This window comes from Protopterus annectens, chromosome 1.part1 (genome assembly GCF_019279795.1).
Source record: "Protopterus annectens isolate FY-2018-M chromosome 1.part1, PAN1.0, whole genome shotgun sequence".
Classification (NCBI taxonomy): Eukaryota; Metazoa; Chordata; order Ceratodontiformes; family Protopteridae; genus Protopterus; species Protopterus annectens.
This window is the reverse complement of record NC_056726.1, coordinates 296,141,797-296,157,709: the sequence shown is the minus strand read 5'-3', so window position 1 is coordinate 296,157,709 and position 15,913 is coordinate 296,141,797. Positions and strand designations below refer to the sequence as shown.

At 34.6% G+C, this 15,913-nt stretch overlaps 1 protein-coding gene across 1 annotated transcript in view; it reads left to right on the top strand.

Moving 5' to 3' along the window:
* Positions 1–15,913, top strand: part of GSG1 (germ cell associated 1) — a 993,143-nt gene that overhangs the window by 633,691 nt on the left and 343,539 nt on the right. Inside the window, exon 3 of the mRNA XM_044074607.1 lies at positions 12,880–12,927. Within this exon, the coding sequence (XP_043930542.1) occupies positions 12,880–12,927 (48 nt within the window). The remainder of the gene's footprint in view (positions 1–12,879; positions 12,928–15,913) is intronic.

Below are 15,913 nucleotides of genomic sequence, written 5' to 3'. Positions count from 1 at the left end.
ATGTGTATATTTGGTGAAGTAAATAAGCAGTGATTTGGAGGCTTGTTGTATAGATTTGTTGTTCGATGGATGGAAATGCTTGAGTATGATGGTTCCTGAGGCGTGGATGAGATGTTGGTGTGTGCACCGATTTGGGTTCATAGATTCATAGATTCATAGATTCATAGGTAGGTACTAGGCTATCGGCCCAAGGGCCTACGTACGCCTAGCCAACAAGGTTCCCTGGCTTACGCCACCCAAGAAAGTTATTTTCCTGTGCCACTGTCGAGCAGAAACACAGAAGTGATCCCCAAGGTGTATTTCCTATTTCCCATGCACTCATCAAGATTTTTCTTGAAGAGTGCTAATGAAGAACTTTGCTTGACATAGATGGGTAGCCTGTTCCAGAGTATGGGAAGTCTCTTGGACAAGAATCTATCCCTCCAGCATGTCCTGTTTATTGTGGTGACAAGGTTTAGGTTCCTAGAGCATGTAGTTTGGAGGGATTGGGATTTCTTTAGGTGTAGCATGTCCAACAGCTCAGGGTTTGACATTGCTTTATATGTTAGGCAGAGATCACCTCGGAGTAGGCGATATGCTACGGAGTAAAGCTGGAGTTTTTTGAGGCAGTCAGTGTAAGACATTTGTTTGAGGCCAGTAATCCTCTTTGTGAGGTACTTCTGTGGCCTTTCAAGCTGCTGCAGATGTCTTGTGCAGTACATTCCAAAAGGGGCGTTGTACTCTATAATGGGTCTAATGAGTGTCGAGGAGAGGGGAACAATGACCTCTTTTTTCCTGGATGAGAACCCTTTTATGATGAGGTGTGCCACGTAGAAGCACTTCCTGATTACTGTGGTGATATGACTATCAAAGGAGAGACTACTGTCCACCTGGGTCCCAAGGTCTCTTATCACACATTCGGTGTTAAGTAGATTGTTGCCTATGTGGTACTTTATGGGTTCAGAGCTTTTACCAAAGGGGATGACACTGCACTTTTTGGCATTGAGCTTGAGGCCATGGCTCTGACACCAGACATCTGTATCAGCGAGGCCCTTCTGTAGGATGTCCACATCATTTGGGGACTTGACTATGGGCCCTAGTTTGCAGTCATCTGTGAACTTCATTAGCCAGAGGCCTTCTGTGTTAGCCTGTACTTCAGAGGAGTACATACCAAACAGGAGAAGTCCCAGGACGGAACCCTGTGGTACTCCACTTGTCACTGCTTTGAGGTCAGATTTGGAGTCTGCAACTTTTACAGTGTGGGTTCTGTCAGTGAGCCAGCTGGCAACCCATCTTGTGACGTAGGGATTTATACCTAGTTTAGTGAGTTTAGCTATAATTCCAGAATGGGGGATGGTGTTGAAAGCCTTGGCAAGGTCAAGATAGGCTGTGTGAACCACCTTACCCTCATCTACGGCTTTGGTGACTGCCTCAAAGAAGTCTATCAGGTTCAGGAGGCATGATCTGCTTTTCACAAACCCGAACTGGGTGGGATCCAAAGTTTGGAGGCTAATCATTTCTTTGTTTATGAGTTCCATGATGATACGTTCCATGGCCTTGCAGACCAGGCTCGTTAGGCTAATAGGTCAATAGTTCCCAGGATCAGTGGTGGCTCCCCTCTTTGTGGAGTGGGATAACTGTTGCTGTGCTCCAATCAGTGGGCAGAAAGCCTGATGTGAGGCTATTATTAAACATGGTGCTTAAGTGGGGAGCCAGTTCATTCTGAAGTTCGTGTAAAACGCAGCCTGGGATGTTGTCCGGTCCCATGGATGCTATGTTTTTGGCTTTAGAGAGTGCAGCTTTTACCTGCGTAGTTGCGATTACAGGGACTCTGCATTTTTCCTGTATAGATATGGGCCCTTTAGGGGGTGGGGGTGGGGTAAAGTTAGCACTGAACCTATCTGCCAAGATGTTGGCAATATCAGTTGGTTCTGTAATTTTTGTGCCTTTGTGCTGTAACTCAGAGCAGATCTGGGTGTTGCCATCGAGATTCTTGACTTAGCTATAGAATGTTTTGTGGTTGTCCTTAGAATTAGTGGTGATTTTGTTTTCGTAGCTAGCTTTGGAGGATCTTATAAGGGATCTCAGCTTCTTACTGAGGCTGACCAGGGAGCTCCTCCTCTCATGGGATTTTACTCTTTGCAACAGTTTCTTCCTTCTGTTGTACAGTTTGTTTATGGCAAGGGACCACCAGATTGGCTTCCTTTTTTTGGAGGATAGTGTCTTGATTCTGTTTGGGATAGCATGATCCATGCACTCGTGTAAGTGCTTATAGACTGCATTTGTGTAGGATTCAGCAATTGTAACTGTATTGTCCATCTGCATGGGTGTCATGAAGTTCACCACTTCTGTCTTAAGAAGCATGAAGTTGGCTTTGGAGAAATTTTTTACCATGGTTTCCTTAATGGGGGGTGGGGGCGGGATGTGGATATCAAGGGTGATTAGCTTATGGTCGGATCAGACCAACGAGGAGATGACTTGAGGCATGGAACACCGGTCACTCATGTTGGTAATGACTAGGTCTAGGATATTGTTGCCCCTGGTGGGGGTGTGGATAAGTTGATCCAGGGCATTGGAGTTTATGAATTTCAGAAAGCGTTGAGCTAAGGAGTTGGTACACGAGTAGTTTTCCCAGTTAATGGTGGGGTAGTTGAAGTCACACATTGTTAGGGTGTTTGGTTGAACCCTAATATTTTCCAGTACATCAAGAAAAGAGGAGTGAGAATCCTGGGGCATGGTGGGGGATCTGTAGCAAGCTGCAATTTGGATTGCAGTTTTGCCTAGAGTTAGTTGTTCTTGGTTAACCTCTGATGCATTATGCTGAGCAACTAGCCTTTGGTGTTTCGGTCCAGGTTACATGGCCAGAAAGTGTGGTATGAGTTATAGCCTGGTAGTGCAGGGGTGCTCTCTGGAGCCTTGAACCAGGTCTCAGTAACTGAACAGATATCAATGTTCCCCATTTTACGGAGTGCCTCAAGTGAGTGCATTTTGAGATTTAGACTTCTAGCATTGAGTAGCATTACCCTCAGTTTTTGCTTGCCTGTTCCTGTTATGGTGGTGAATTTGTTATTTGAACCTTGCCTAAAAAAGGCACTATAGGGGCAGCAGGAGCCTTAGCCAGTATCCGGAATCCCAGGGGCAACAGGTGCAGGTCATCTGTGGCAAAGCATTGTGGTGTGTCGGCTATGTCATCCCAAGCAGACAGATACTGGATCCCCTTAGAATGACACCAGAAGCTTAGCCAATTGTTGAAGTCAATCATTTTGTCCTTGTACTGCAGTATCATTCGGGGTAATGGCAGAATGCTACTCAAGGCTAGGGTCATACCTGCCTGGGCTACAAGATCAGTGAGCTCTTCCATGTCTCTTTTCATGTAGTCCAGGGAGGTACGTCTCAGGTCATTTACACCAACATGGACAATGACAGAGTCATATTTGTACTTGTTGTGGCATGACCTGAGTGCATGGGTTATATGGCGGATCCTGGCACCCGACAGACAGCTGACAGCAACTTTCTCCTTGTTTAGCCTGGTGAGAGGGACATCAGTGTGCCTGACTATAGAGTCACCTATGAAGTCACCTATGTTGAGGCTCTTGGAAAGGGCTTATGTGGTTTATTAAAATAAGAGTTAACTTTCCTTACAGTTAAATGATTGAGAGGGGAAATAAGCTCATGAGAAGTTAAGGAAAAGATTTTAAAATCTCTAGTTCTCATGAGCTATGTATTCAGTGAACTACGTAACTGAGTTGATGAATATTTACTGTAGTCATGGTTACATTCGAGAGTTGATGTGATTGGTTACTAATAAGTGCACTCTTTAAAGAAACATGATCATATATTATAGCATAAGCGGGATGAACAACTTTCATGATTTCAAATAATATCTGAAAATACGAAAATAATACGTTTGTCTGAAACATTTAATAAAGTAAAATATTAACTAATCCATATATGCAGTATACTAGGGAAGCATAAGACTCTGATATATAAATGAATTTGCCTAAAATTGTAAGATAATTATTTGAACTTTTATCTATGCTTCTCTTATGCAACCTGAGCTCAGAATATGACAGACTGGAAACTCTGAATTGGATGGTAGATGACAGTTAACTTTTATGATAATGATAGAAATGATATTAAAAGAAAACCCTTTTTATTCTTTGTAGTAGACAGGCAGTAGGTTTTATTGTAAAAATGAGTCATGCTCAATTAGTAGGTGTATTGTATTGCCTGATATTATGCTGAGATTGAAGCACCGCTGAGGAGCCTGTCAAGCTTTGTTATGTTTGAGAGTTAGCTAGTTATAAGGTATCTCTGAACATCGCTACATTATGAATTAGCTAACAGTACATAAGCTATCCAATTTAATAAAGGCTTACATTCTGAATTCAGGAGTGGTCTTGCCAGGATAATTCAAAACATTTTCGTAGACATAAACTACAAAACATAGATTCATATAATTGTGGTTTATGATTGTTAAAAGACAAATGACTTGGAGAAATGTGAATAGCATAACTGCGCAATATTAGAAACTCACCATAAAGCAGACTGACAAGATAATGAGATTTAATATGCTATGCTCCATGGTAGTATGCTTTGTATTACAGTGTTGACAGCTGCAGTGCTGAAAATTTGTGATTACGAGATTTAAGTACAGCCCTTTAGTGTTATATTAGATTGAGAATGATTTAAACGAAGGATTGTTTTTACAAGCTGGCATTATGGATGCTGCATTTCAGTTGCTTAGTAATGACAATATTTTGGGGATGTTATTGATGGTAGATAGTTAATAAGGGGTAAGTACTATACAGTTATCATTCGGGGAATGGTTGTGAAGAATGACACCGGAGCCCCGATTAATGAGAAGATCAGAGAGGAATTGATAATTTCATGACTAAAGATCTGGTTTAGCAAGAAATATCCCTCTCCAATAGTTGTATAATGGTGATTAGACTGTACAATTAACTCTGTGAGCACCAGTTGTAAGAACTATACTCTTTTAGTATGTGACTATAAAGTCAAGCTAGTGCCACCTTCAGGAAATGACTAGGAATAATAATTTTTTCTTTAATATTTATGGAAACAAGAGCTCATATTTCTGATTATAGAAGCTAAAAGATTTCAAATATGTAAAGATGAAGATTCATAATGTCGATTAATTCAGATTGTTCAATCGGTTGTCTCCTATACTAAAAATATGATGTCGCTTTGGTGCTGTATATCTTGGAAACTTAATATACACTGTATATTTCCTGCAAGTGCAGATTCACTAATAACAGAATGTCTACTTAAATCTGATAATATAATACAGTGTATTTGTTGTAAACGTGTATTCATTACTCTGATACAGAGTTCAACACAGTAATCAGATAAACAAATTGACAAATACTATAATGTTCTGTTATATTAATATGTGAATATATTGATATATCCACTCCAGGTAATTTTATACACAACTTTCATAATAGATGTTATAATAAGAGCAAAATTTAAACATATACTACAGATTAATTGATCAGTTCCTTTAATAGGAAAGAAATTTATACAATTGTTTATAAGTTGGATTTAGAATATGTAATCTTCAGAAATAGCTATTATATGTTTCAAGCTAGTCTGACAAAGTTTAAATAACTAGCAAATTTAATAAAATTCTATTATAAGGATATATATATATATATATATATATATATATATATATATATATATATATATTTGAAATACAAGTTATGAACAAATTCAAAGGAATAACTATTCTTTATTATAGTTATGTTATGTTTGTGTTCATTTGATTAATTAGTAGTGATACATTAATTTATACTGATGTAGATAAGCAGGTACTTCTGTTGCTGAATGACAATATGCATAAAGTTTTTTAATTGATTCCTTTCTATATAGGAATGTATATATGGAGCTCTAGTAAATGAAAAAAGGAAGTTAGTGAGGTAGTGCATCAGATGTTTCAAACTGATGAACTAGGAATGTATTACATTCCATGGTGGGCAAGACTTAATGTACAAAATAATTTAATGTTAATTTTAATTTTAGAAATTAAATTATTAATTAGTTTTATCAAGCCTGACATACTTCCAGCAATTATGTTAAAGTTAACATCTTACACTGAGATATATGGAAATGTACAAATTAGTAATGTTTTATTCTTTGTAGAGGAGTTGAATTCAGTAAATATATTGACACCCTAAATACTTTCTTAAAATAACTTGACATGGATATCTCGTTATTATCTTTAAATATAAATGGTTTAAATAGCCCAAATAAAAGATCTAATTTATTAAGATATCTGAAGATAAATAGACCCCAATTAATCTTCTTACAGGAAACCTATTTCAAAATCAATGATAATTTTAGTTGGAATTCAAGTGATTATAGAATCTTAGCATGCTCCAAATTTAAATCTAAGAAAATGGGGTTAACAATCTTATGGAGAAACAATTACCTAAACCCTGAAATAATATATAAATATGTAGATAAAGATGGGCTTATCACTATAGTCATAATGAAATTTAGTAATAGGTTATGGACATTAGCTAACTTATACTGGTTTCCTGGTATTGGGATTGGAACAGTTAAAAAACATTTAGATCAAATCATAAATATTTCTAGAGGGAATCTAATAATAGGAGGGGATTTTAATTGTATACCTGATTCTTCTGAAACTACTAATAAAAATCTCCACATGTATCAGCTACTGCAAAAATATTAAAAAGATGGACTCAGTCACTAAAATTGATAGATACCTTTAATGTTATTGATAATACCTCCCTGTTATTCTCTCATCAAGATTATAGGTACGGTACTCATACTAGAATAGATAAAATGTTTATATCACAAGATCTCCAATCAAAGATTACTTCTTTCTCAATAATCCCATGCCCTCTATCAGATCATAATTCACTAGTTCTAAAATTACAAGTAGACTTTAAACCACTACCATTCCTAACTAGAATACCCTCGTACATTACAAAAATTAGAGAATTTAAACAATGGTTAGTGAATGAACTTAATATCTATTTAGATACAGACTACAATGCAGAAGTCAACATAGTAATGGTCTGGGATTCATTAAAAGCTTATATTTATGGGACAGTAATTGGTTGGTATAAAAATAAACTAAAAGAATGGGAATCTGAACTACAGGAAATACAAAGGAAACTTAAATTATATAAATCAAAAAATTTAAATGAGCATAAGAAGGAAATAGAAGAGCTAAATAAAAGATACAATGATATATTAAATCATAAAACTAATTTAGCTATAGAAAGATTAAAAATAAACTCATACGCTACTTCTCCAAAACATTTACATAACTTGTCTGTTAAAGTCAAAATGCAGTCTAAATCTAATACTATTGCTAATATTCTACATGAAGAAAGACATAAGAAGGTCTCGGAAATAGGAGATATACTTGATGCTTTCAAATGTCATTACAATAAACATTATAAAGATAAAGATAATACAATAGATTGATCCATTTCAGGAGATATGACCTCTAATATTAAATCAATACCTGATAGTTTACAAAGAAACTTACAAAAACCTATTACACTCAAAGAGGTCATGGATAAAATCAAAGATAGTAAATCTGGTAGATCTCCTGAAATGGATGGATTAATCTCAGAAATTTATAAGTTATTTTCCAAGAATATAATCACCTTGTTACATAAAACATTAGTTGAAATTCAAACCCATGCAATTATTCCTCCTTCATGGAAATACTCTTTAATTATACCCATTTTAAAAGAAAACAAGGATGCCAGCCTATGCAGCTCATATAGGCCAATTTCATTAATAAATAATGATTATAAAATTTTTATGACCATCCTGGTAAATAGAATAAAAAAATCAATTCAAAGAAATCATTAACGATGATCAGACTGGATTTATTCAGAATAGACACACACATGACAACATCAAAAGAATATTGACTTTAATACATTATTTAAATAAAGACAATATAGAAGCCTTGATAATAGGACTTGATATTGAAAAAGCATTTGACTGCTTAAATTGGAACTAATTAAAATTTTAGAAGCTTATGCATTCCCTCTTCCCTTTATTATATTTATTAAAAAAGTTTATGAAAATAATTTAGCTTATGTTAAATTACGGCCCTTTACTTCAGAACCCATACAAGTTACGAGAGGTACTAAACAGGGATGCCCAATGTCACCCATCTTATTTGCATTGGCTATCAAAATATTGGCTCTATTAGTATGAAATAATCCAAAGATAAAAGGAATAAATATATTGACCATTATAACATTAAGAGCATGCTCTTTGCTGATGATGTACTTTTAACTATTTTGAACTCAAAAAAGGTTTTAGATGAACTAGATATTCTGTTGGAGAAATTTCATAAGATTTCAGGACTTTTTTGTAACAAACAAAAATCTAAATATCTTCTACTAAATAAAAAAGGACATACAAGTAGACAAGAATAGTATTATAGGGACACAAGCTACAACAATAAAATACTTAGGGATTGATTTATTTGATAATATACAAGATATAAAGGAAAATAATTATAAAAGAATTATTGAGATAATAGAATCCCTAGTGAATAAATATAATAATCTATTCTTAGTGTTTGAAGACAGACTTCAACTGATTAAAATGCTTTTTCTTCCTAAAATCCTATATATAGAACAAGCTATTTTGTTAATTCATGAGAGATCTTTTCTAAAGAAAATAAAATCATTATTACTAAGGTTCTTGTGGTACCCAAAAAGAAACAGAATATCTTATACACATCATATAAGACAATGGGATCAGGGAAGAATAAATTTCCCAGACATTGAAACATATATAAATGCTTCATTACTTAAAACTGTGATTGAATAGATTAACCCCAGTTATACATCCAACTGGAAAAAAGTACATACAACTATTATATTAAATGAAAACAAGCTTACTAAAATTTCTACTATTATAGATAAGAATAACATTCTATGGTATGCATTGTGTATAAATATGCAATATAATATAACTAAACCAACAAAGACATATGTAATGAATCACATATATGATCATTTTAAAAATTTTATAAATACGAACATGGAATTAAAATACTGGTTTCCAATATTAATTCCCTTCAGCATTACTAAAAATTTTCCAGACAGAATACACAGAGATATATAAATTCACTGGGAACAGAAAAAACTAATTTGTTGGTTCCACATTATAAAAAATCAAAAAGTTTTGGATATACAATATATGATGACAACTTATAAATTAAACTGTCATGAATAGTTAATGCTTCAGAATATATTAACATACTCCAGGGATCTATGTAGGATAATAAATAATTCATCATTCCCAAACCTTTCCTAAATTTATAGGTAGATTGAAATTATATTTAATAATGAAAATATGAGGAATGGAACCTCTTATTTATATACGTTAATATCAAATTACAAATTAATACCTAAAATAACATATTGGCAATTTATTACTAGAGGATATTCGATTCAATTAACCCCAGATGAAAACTCAAATATATTACTTTCAGTAAAACTAACCTCTAGTTCTCAATATTGGAGAATATTTACCTGGAATTTCCTATATAGATCCTTCTTAACTACTGATAAAATCACAAAAATAAATACCTCTTGCAAAGGAGTATGCTGGAAATGCCAACAGTGTGATAAAGCTGACTGGTCTCATATATTTTATGACTGCATAAAAATTAAACCTTTTTGGGAAAATATTAATAATTTCTTGCAGGAAATCTATACAGATATTTTTTTGTCTTGGCCAAGGCTTTAATTTTACTGAATGTGTCTGAGGAGATCTCTCAAAAGAAAACCAGTCTTTACATCCTATGGACTATATTAGCTATAGCTAGAAAGTGTATAACAAAGAAATGGAAATCTATCAAAGCACCTGGAAAAGAAGAATTTCTAAGCTTATTGAAGAAGACAGCTTTAATGGAAATTAAAATCAAAGAATTAAGATTGTTTCCAAAACCAATAATTAATAATCCTTGGAGGAACGTTTTGACATTGATTGATAGTTTACAAATGGACCTAACCTCCTCTTAAAGACATTAATCTTAAGTAAATTTCCTTATTTGTTTAAATTGTCATTATTTATTTTCACATGTCAGGCTATATGTAAATATGTATATAGTTAATTCTGTGGTTAATATGAATCTACTTTGTAAAAGTATTTATTATTGTTGGTTGATAATCAAAATAAAATAAAAAAACTTTCTGAGTAAAAAAAAAAAAAAAAAGAAAAAAGAATCCCTATCAAATGCCTTCTTAGCATCCACTGACAGCAAAGTCAAAAGAAATGAGGAGGTTTAGGCAAATACAAAAATATCCATGCAACTTCTTCAGACATTCATAAGCTCTCCTGTATGGCACTAAATACAGTTTGGCAGGAAAGATTTTAATAAGTTTACTGGACGGTATTTTGGCTAAGATTTTTAAATCTAGAGTTGTCCAAACTGCTAGAAGAGAAGACAACAGTTGTTGGGGAGGCTTATTCACTGTGAACAAGAGAAGAATGAATTATTTGAATAAGATAATATGTTGACTCACAGTGGATATGATATTGTTATGGAATACTATAAGGAGAAGACTCATATGTGTTTTGTGATTCTTGTAAAAATGTGGCTATTTTATCTAGACATGAAGGTTTGTCATTTGCCAAGGCCACTGTAGAGTTTTGCAACGTTCTATGTTAGACCCCTTTCTCCTCTCTGTCTTTCTTAGCTGCATCTTTCTTCAGCTAAGTCATTCCTCTATGATGATGTCTTAGTTAACTCCAGAACACCTTCCTGCCATTTTAATATCCAAACTTCCTAGAAGGGCCCTCATTATCTACTCAAGTTAGTGCTTTAAAAATAACATTTTAACTTAAAAATACAAAAGCAGTTGTTACAGCATTACCCAGACTGAAGTAGGACCTCTGAAGCAGACTGTAATGGAAACCTTTAACTGAACTATAAGACTGCCATTGTAATTGTTTTGCCTTTGACTCTGGCAATGGCCAAAAAGGGTCTGGATGAATCAGTCCTCTGTGCTGGTCTCAGATCAGAATAAAATGAATACTGTTCAAACCATTCACTTTGTAAGAAAACGTTATTTTTTATTTGTCATAATTCTTCTATTACTATGACTTGCTTAGCTATGAAATACAAGCTACACGTACCCAGTTGACACAACTCCTCACACTACTAAATGCCAGCAGGGAGCAAACAACTAGAACATTCTAAAATAATACATCAAGTAACAGAGTAAAAATATGACTCTTTCCTTAATGACTTTTTAAGCATCTCCCAAATAAAAATTCTCCCCGACACAAAAGACTAAAACAATCTCCCACAAAAATTATATTCACAAGGGCTAATACTCAACACCAGATCCTTAAAACATAAAAAAGGCTATAGTTAGACATTTCTGATAGGCCAGTCTAATTCTGCTCTGTTAACCTCCCTCCTCTCCCCTATTTAGGCAAGCTAGAAAACAGTTATATAAATGCACAAGGAGATGTGTGTGTGTGTGTGTGTGTGTGTGTGTGTGTGTGTGTGTGTGTGTGTGTGCGTGTGTGTGTGTGTATATATATATATATATGTATATATATATGGGTCTACCTGAAAACGCCGAAAGTGCACAACGCTGATGACGAGAACACCAACACCAGAAGATCGACAATGGAGAAGATCGACAGTTGAGAATCCCGATGCTGTGAACACCGACATGTTAAGGTAATTGTGCGATAGGGACAAACGTTAAGGTCAGGGTGTGGGTAAGGTAAGTGTGTGATAGTGATGGACATTAGGGTAGGGTGCAGGTCAGGTAAGTGTGCGATAGTGACGGACTTTAGGTTTAGGGGCAGGTTAAGTGAGTTAGGGTTAGGGTGCGGGTAAGGTAAGTGTGCAACAGTGACAGACTTGTGGGTTAGGGGTGGATTAAGTGAGTTAGGGTTAGGGTGAGGGTAAGGTAAGTGTGCGATAGTGACAGAGTTAAGGGTTAGGGGCAGATTAAGTGAGTTAGGGTTAGGGTGCGGGTAAGGTAAGTGTGCGATAGTGACAGACCTTAGGGTTAGGGCTTGGGTTAAGGTTAGTGCATAGATAGTTGTGTATGTAAGGTTTAGTGTAGGTTTGTAAGGTTTTTGGTGTGCTTGTGTTGTGTGTGTGTTTTTCGGGAAAGGTATTTGTTTTGTTGATTGTTGGGATTTTGGTTTGTCGGGCATGTGAAGTTTCGTGTTTTTGAACTTTCTTTTTTTGTCGGTTTTCTCGTGTCGGTTACTTCGTTGTCGGTGTTTTGGCATGTCGATGTTATCAGGTAGACCCATATATATATATATATATATATATATATATATATATATATATATATATATGTGTGTGTGTGTGTGTGTGTGTGTGTGTGTGTGTGTGTGTGTGTGTGTGTGTGTGTGCATGTGTGTGGGTATCTGTCTGTCTATATGCATAGACACACATATGTATTGTCTATTAACTGTAGACAGTAAACCTGTTATTCTTTGTTCTGCTTCATCAAAGCTTAAAGAAACAAAGCTTACATAAAATAACAGTCTGGCATCACTGATTTTATGTGCTCAAGCTTAGTTTTCAATGTTTCCATGTAGTTTTAGCAAAATTCAAAAGTGATCATGGAATACTTATAGCATTCCATGATGGATGTTTTAAATTTAAGGGGCACAAGTACTCTGTATGTTATATAGCAACGTATTTTATTGCAAATAAATCCAGTTTAGTGTTCTCAAGGTGAACTTTTACAGTCACAACTTAAAGCTTTAGGCTCGTGAGTGCATTGCAGCATCTCATTTAGGCTGTGCATTACACATTTCTTTTGTCCCTGCACTTCTTGTTTTCTCTTTTATGTGACAACAATATCATCTTTATGATTGCAGGTGAGAAATGTCGAAGCTTTATTGACTTGACTCCACTGGCAGAGAGAGGTAAGAAATCAAATGTTTTAATTTACTTACCGTCTCTGATATATGTCCTGGTTTTGTTGCAAAGTTATAGAAATATTACAGTCCAGCAGGTATTTTTTTTTCTTTTATGCAATAAAGATAGATTATCCAGCCACATACTGAGATCTGACACAAGAGACAAAGAAAATCTCAATTTTATGTGTTGACGGAAAAAACAGAGGCCAAAACAGATATCTCTTGTTTTTCACAAGTGACCTGATATGCAGCACATTTCGTTGCATAAATATATACTTACACATACAAATTAAAATATTACACAGAAGAAGTGGAGCAAAGTTTAACCTTACACATGAAGATCTGGTATGGAACACGTGGTGATGTACAGGAAAAGCAATGTTATATAATTTATTTATTTATTTATTTCAGTTTTGTTTGCAATGAGAGTCTCGCTAGACTAATGCCACCTTATGTACTGCAGTCTCAAGGATTGCAAAACATAATAACTATTTCAAGTAATTGACGATTGTTGATATCGTGGGTGGCACTGTCCCATTTACTTACTTTGTTTTTACTTATTTTGTTTGTCTAATTTCTCATATTTCTATGGGCATATGTGTTTGTGTAGTTTCATAAGGACCAGGTTCACTTTTGTAGTAGCTCTAGGCTGCTTCATTGTGCTATTCTTTTGCATTTTTTAGTTAAGAAGTTTGATTTTTTATTACTGCCATTAAGCTGACATGGAATTTGTGGTGTTGTATTCAGCATCCAGTAAATAGAGTTGCTTTAATGCTGTTTTTTATAAGATCTCATTTGCTTTCTCTAATTTTTCTGATGGTGTTGTCTATTGACTGTAGACAGTAAACTTGTTATTCTTTATTCTCCTTCATCAAAGCTTAAACAAACAAAACTTACATTAAATAACAGTCTGACATATTCAAGTCATTCTTAGCTGTCAGATGCCATTTCTCTGGTCACCATTCAGTTTCAGACATCCTTCTTTCACACGGATGTTTTAATAGCTACAAGATGTGTCTTTTTAAATGAAAGAAAGTATCAGACAAACCACAACACCACAACAATCCATCAACGTCCAAGTAAAATATTCAAGAAACAAAAGTAAAAAAAAGTTGAGCAGCAAATTACTTATTTAAAACCAGTGCGTTCTTCTGTACAAAATCACAGGAATGTCATCAGGACACCTGAAAAACACATCATAAAATCCTTAAATAAGTTTATGCAATCACCTGATATAAGATTACATGATTAAAAATCCACCGATCAGCTGTAATGATGATGGTTGCAATCACAATTAAAAAGCAACCAACGAGTAGTATTTATCATACAAAATGTAAAAATATAATTTTATAAAAACTGATGTATTTGCAAAAATATTCATAAAAAAATTTATAAGGAAACATGTTAGTTACATGGCATAGTCTCATTATCACTAAACACAAAAATAAATCAGAAGTTCACAATTATACTAACTATAACTTAGCAGCTCTCAGTTTTAAAACTGAATTCATAGATACATGTTCATTTAACCCTGGTACCTCTGATGCATTAAGTCAAAGTTGTCAGTATAACTCTGTATTCAATTTTTGTTTCCCACGGACCACCTCTTGGGTCATGTGGGATGATGTCAAGGATACCAAACACAAATCTCTTGTAACTAGAGCATATAGAGATGTGTTTGAATAATAATAATAATTAATAATAATTTGGCTATATGTACAAGCTCCGTAGTATTACAGTTACCACTTTTTAACTTCATCCTACTTTTGTAAATTATTTCCGACCTGACTTCATCACCCACTAAAATATGTTCACATTAGGAATACATTCCACATCTTTCAGTCCGTTTATTCTTTGTAATGGTTGTACTAATGTAACTATTCTTTCCATTTTCAAACAAATGTTTCATGTTATGAGAAGTCTTAAACATAAAATGTGGTTCCACACCTACAATATTATATACTTCATCACTGGCTCTAAAAATTGCACAGGTTGTTATAATTATATTTTTACTTTGTTAGAGCCCACTGTATATGGCAGAACTAATGCCCTCTGATAGAAAGATGACTCGTTATGGGTTGTAGAAATATTGTTAGGAGTGTAATTAGGGGAGTAGGGACTCTCCATCCAACACATTTTTATCTGTTAAAATATCTGCGACAATACATTTCCTTAATAATAACTCCCTTTCTTTATCAAACATAACCCTTGTTGAAACCATTCTTCTATACATATAAACTGACCTTTAACCAGGCTCTTTTTGAAATAAAAGGGATGAAACTATTGTAATGCAAGTATGCATTAGAGAAAGTCGGTTTCCTATAAATCAAAGATTCAAAACCTTTAACACCCTTTGCAATCATAACATTCAAATAATTAATCTTGTCATAGATAAATGCATAAGTAAATTATAGAAAAGTGGTTACACTGTTTAAATAATCCAGAAATTCCTGTTGAGAGGTCTCAGAATGGCATTTGGTGAAAAAAGCTGTCCACCTCAAATGGTATGATTGATACTCCAATTCAGACCGACACACATAGTAATAAGAGACCTGGGTACTTATGTGGACAATTGCGACTTATCTTAGCAGCATGTTTGCATCATCTCCAGCAATGGTTTGAATATATACATACATAACAGGTGTACTGAAAACAATCTCCATTTAAATGCAAAAAAGTGCAGCATTGTGGCATTTGGCAAAAAAAAGCTGTCCTCCTCATATGTTATAATTGGTACTCCACTTCAGACAGACAGACATGGTCATAAGAAGCTTGTATACTTATGTGGACAATTCTCTCTTATTCACCAAGCATGTTTCCATCATAGTCAGGTAATCCTTTCAGCTGTCCTAGTTAATTTCCAAGGGAATATAATATATTCATAATCCAAAGAAGTCATCCTGACACTGAATTTTTCACTTATGAGACCCATCAGTTAATATGATGTCCCCTTTAGTAAGTATAAAGTCAAAGAATATTGCTTAACTAGAAA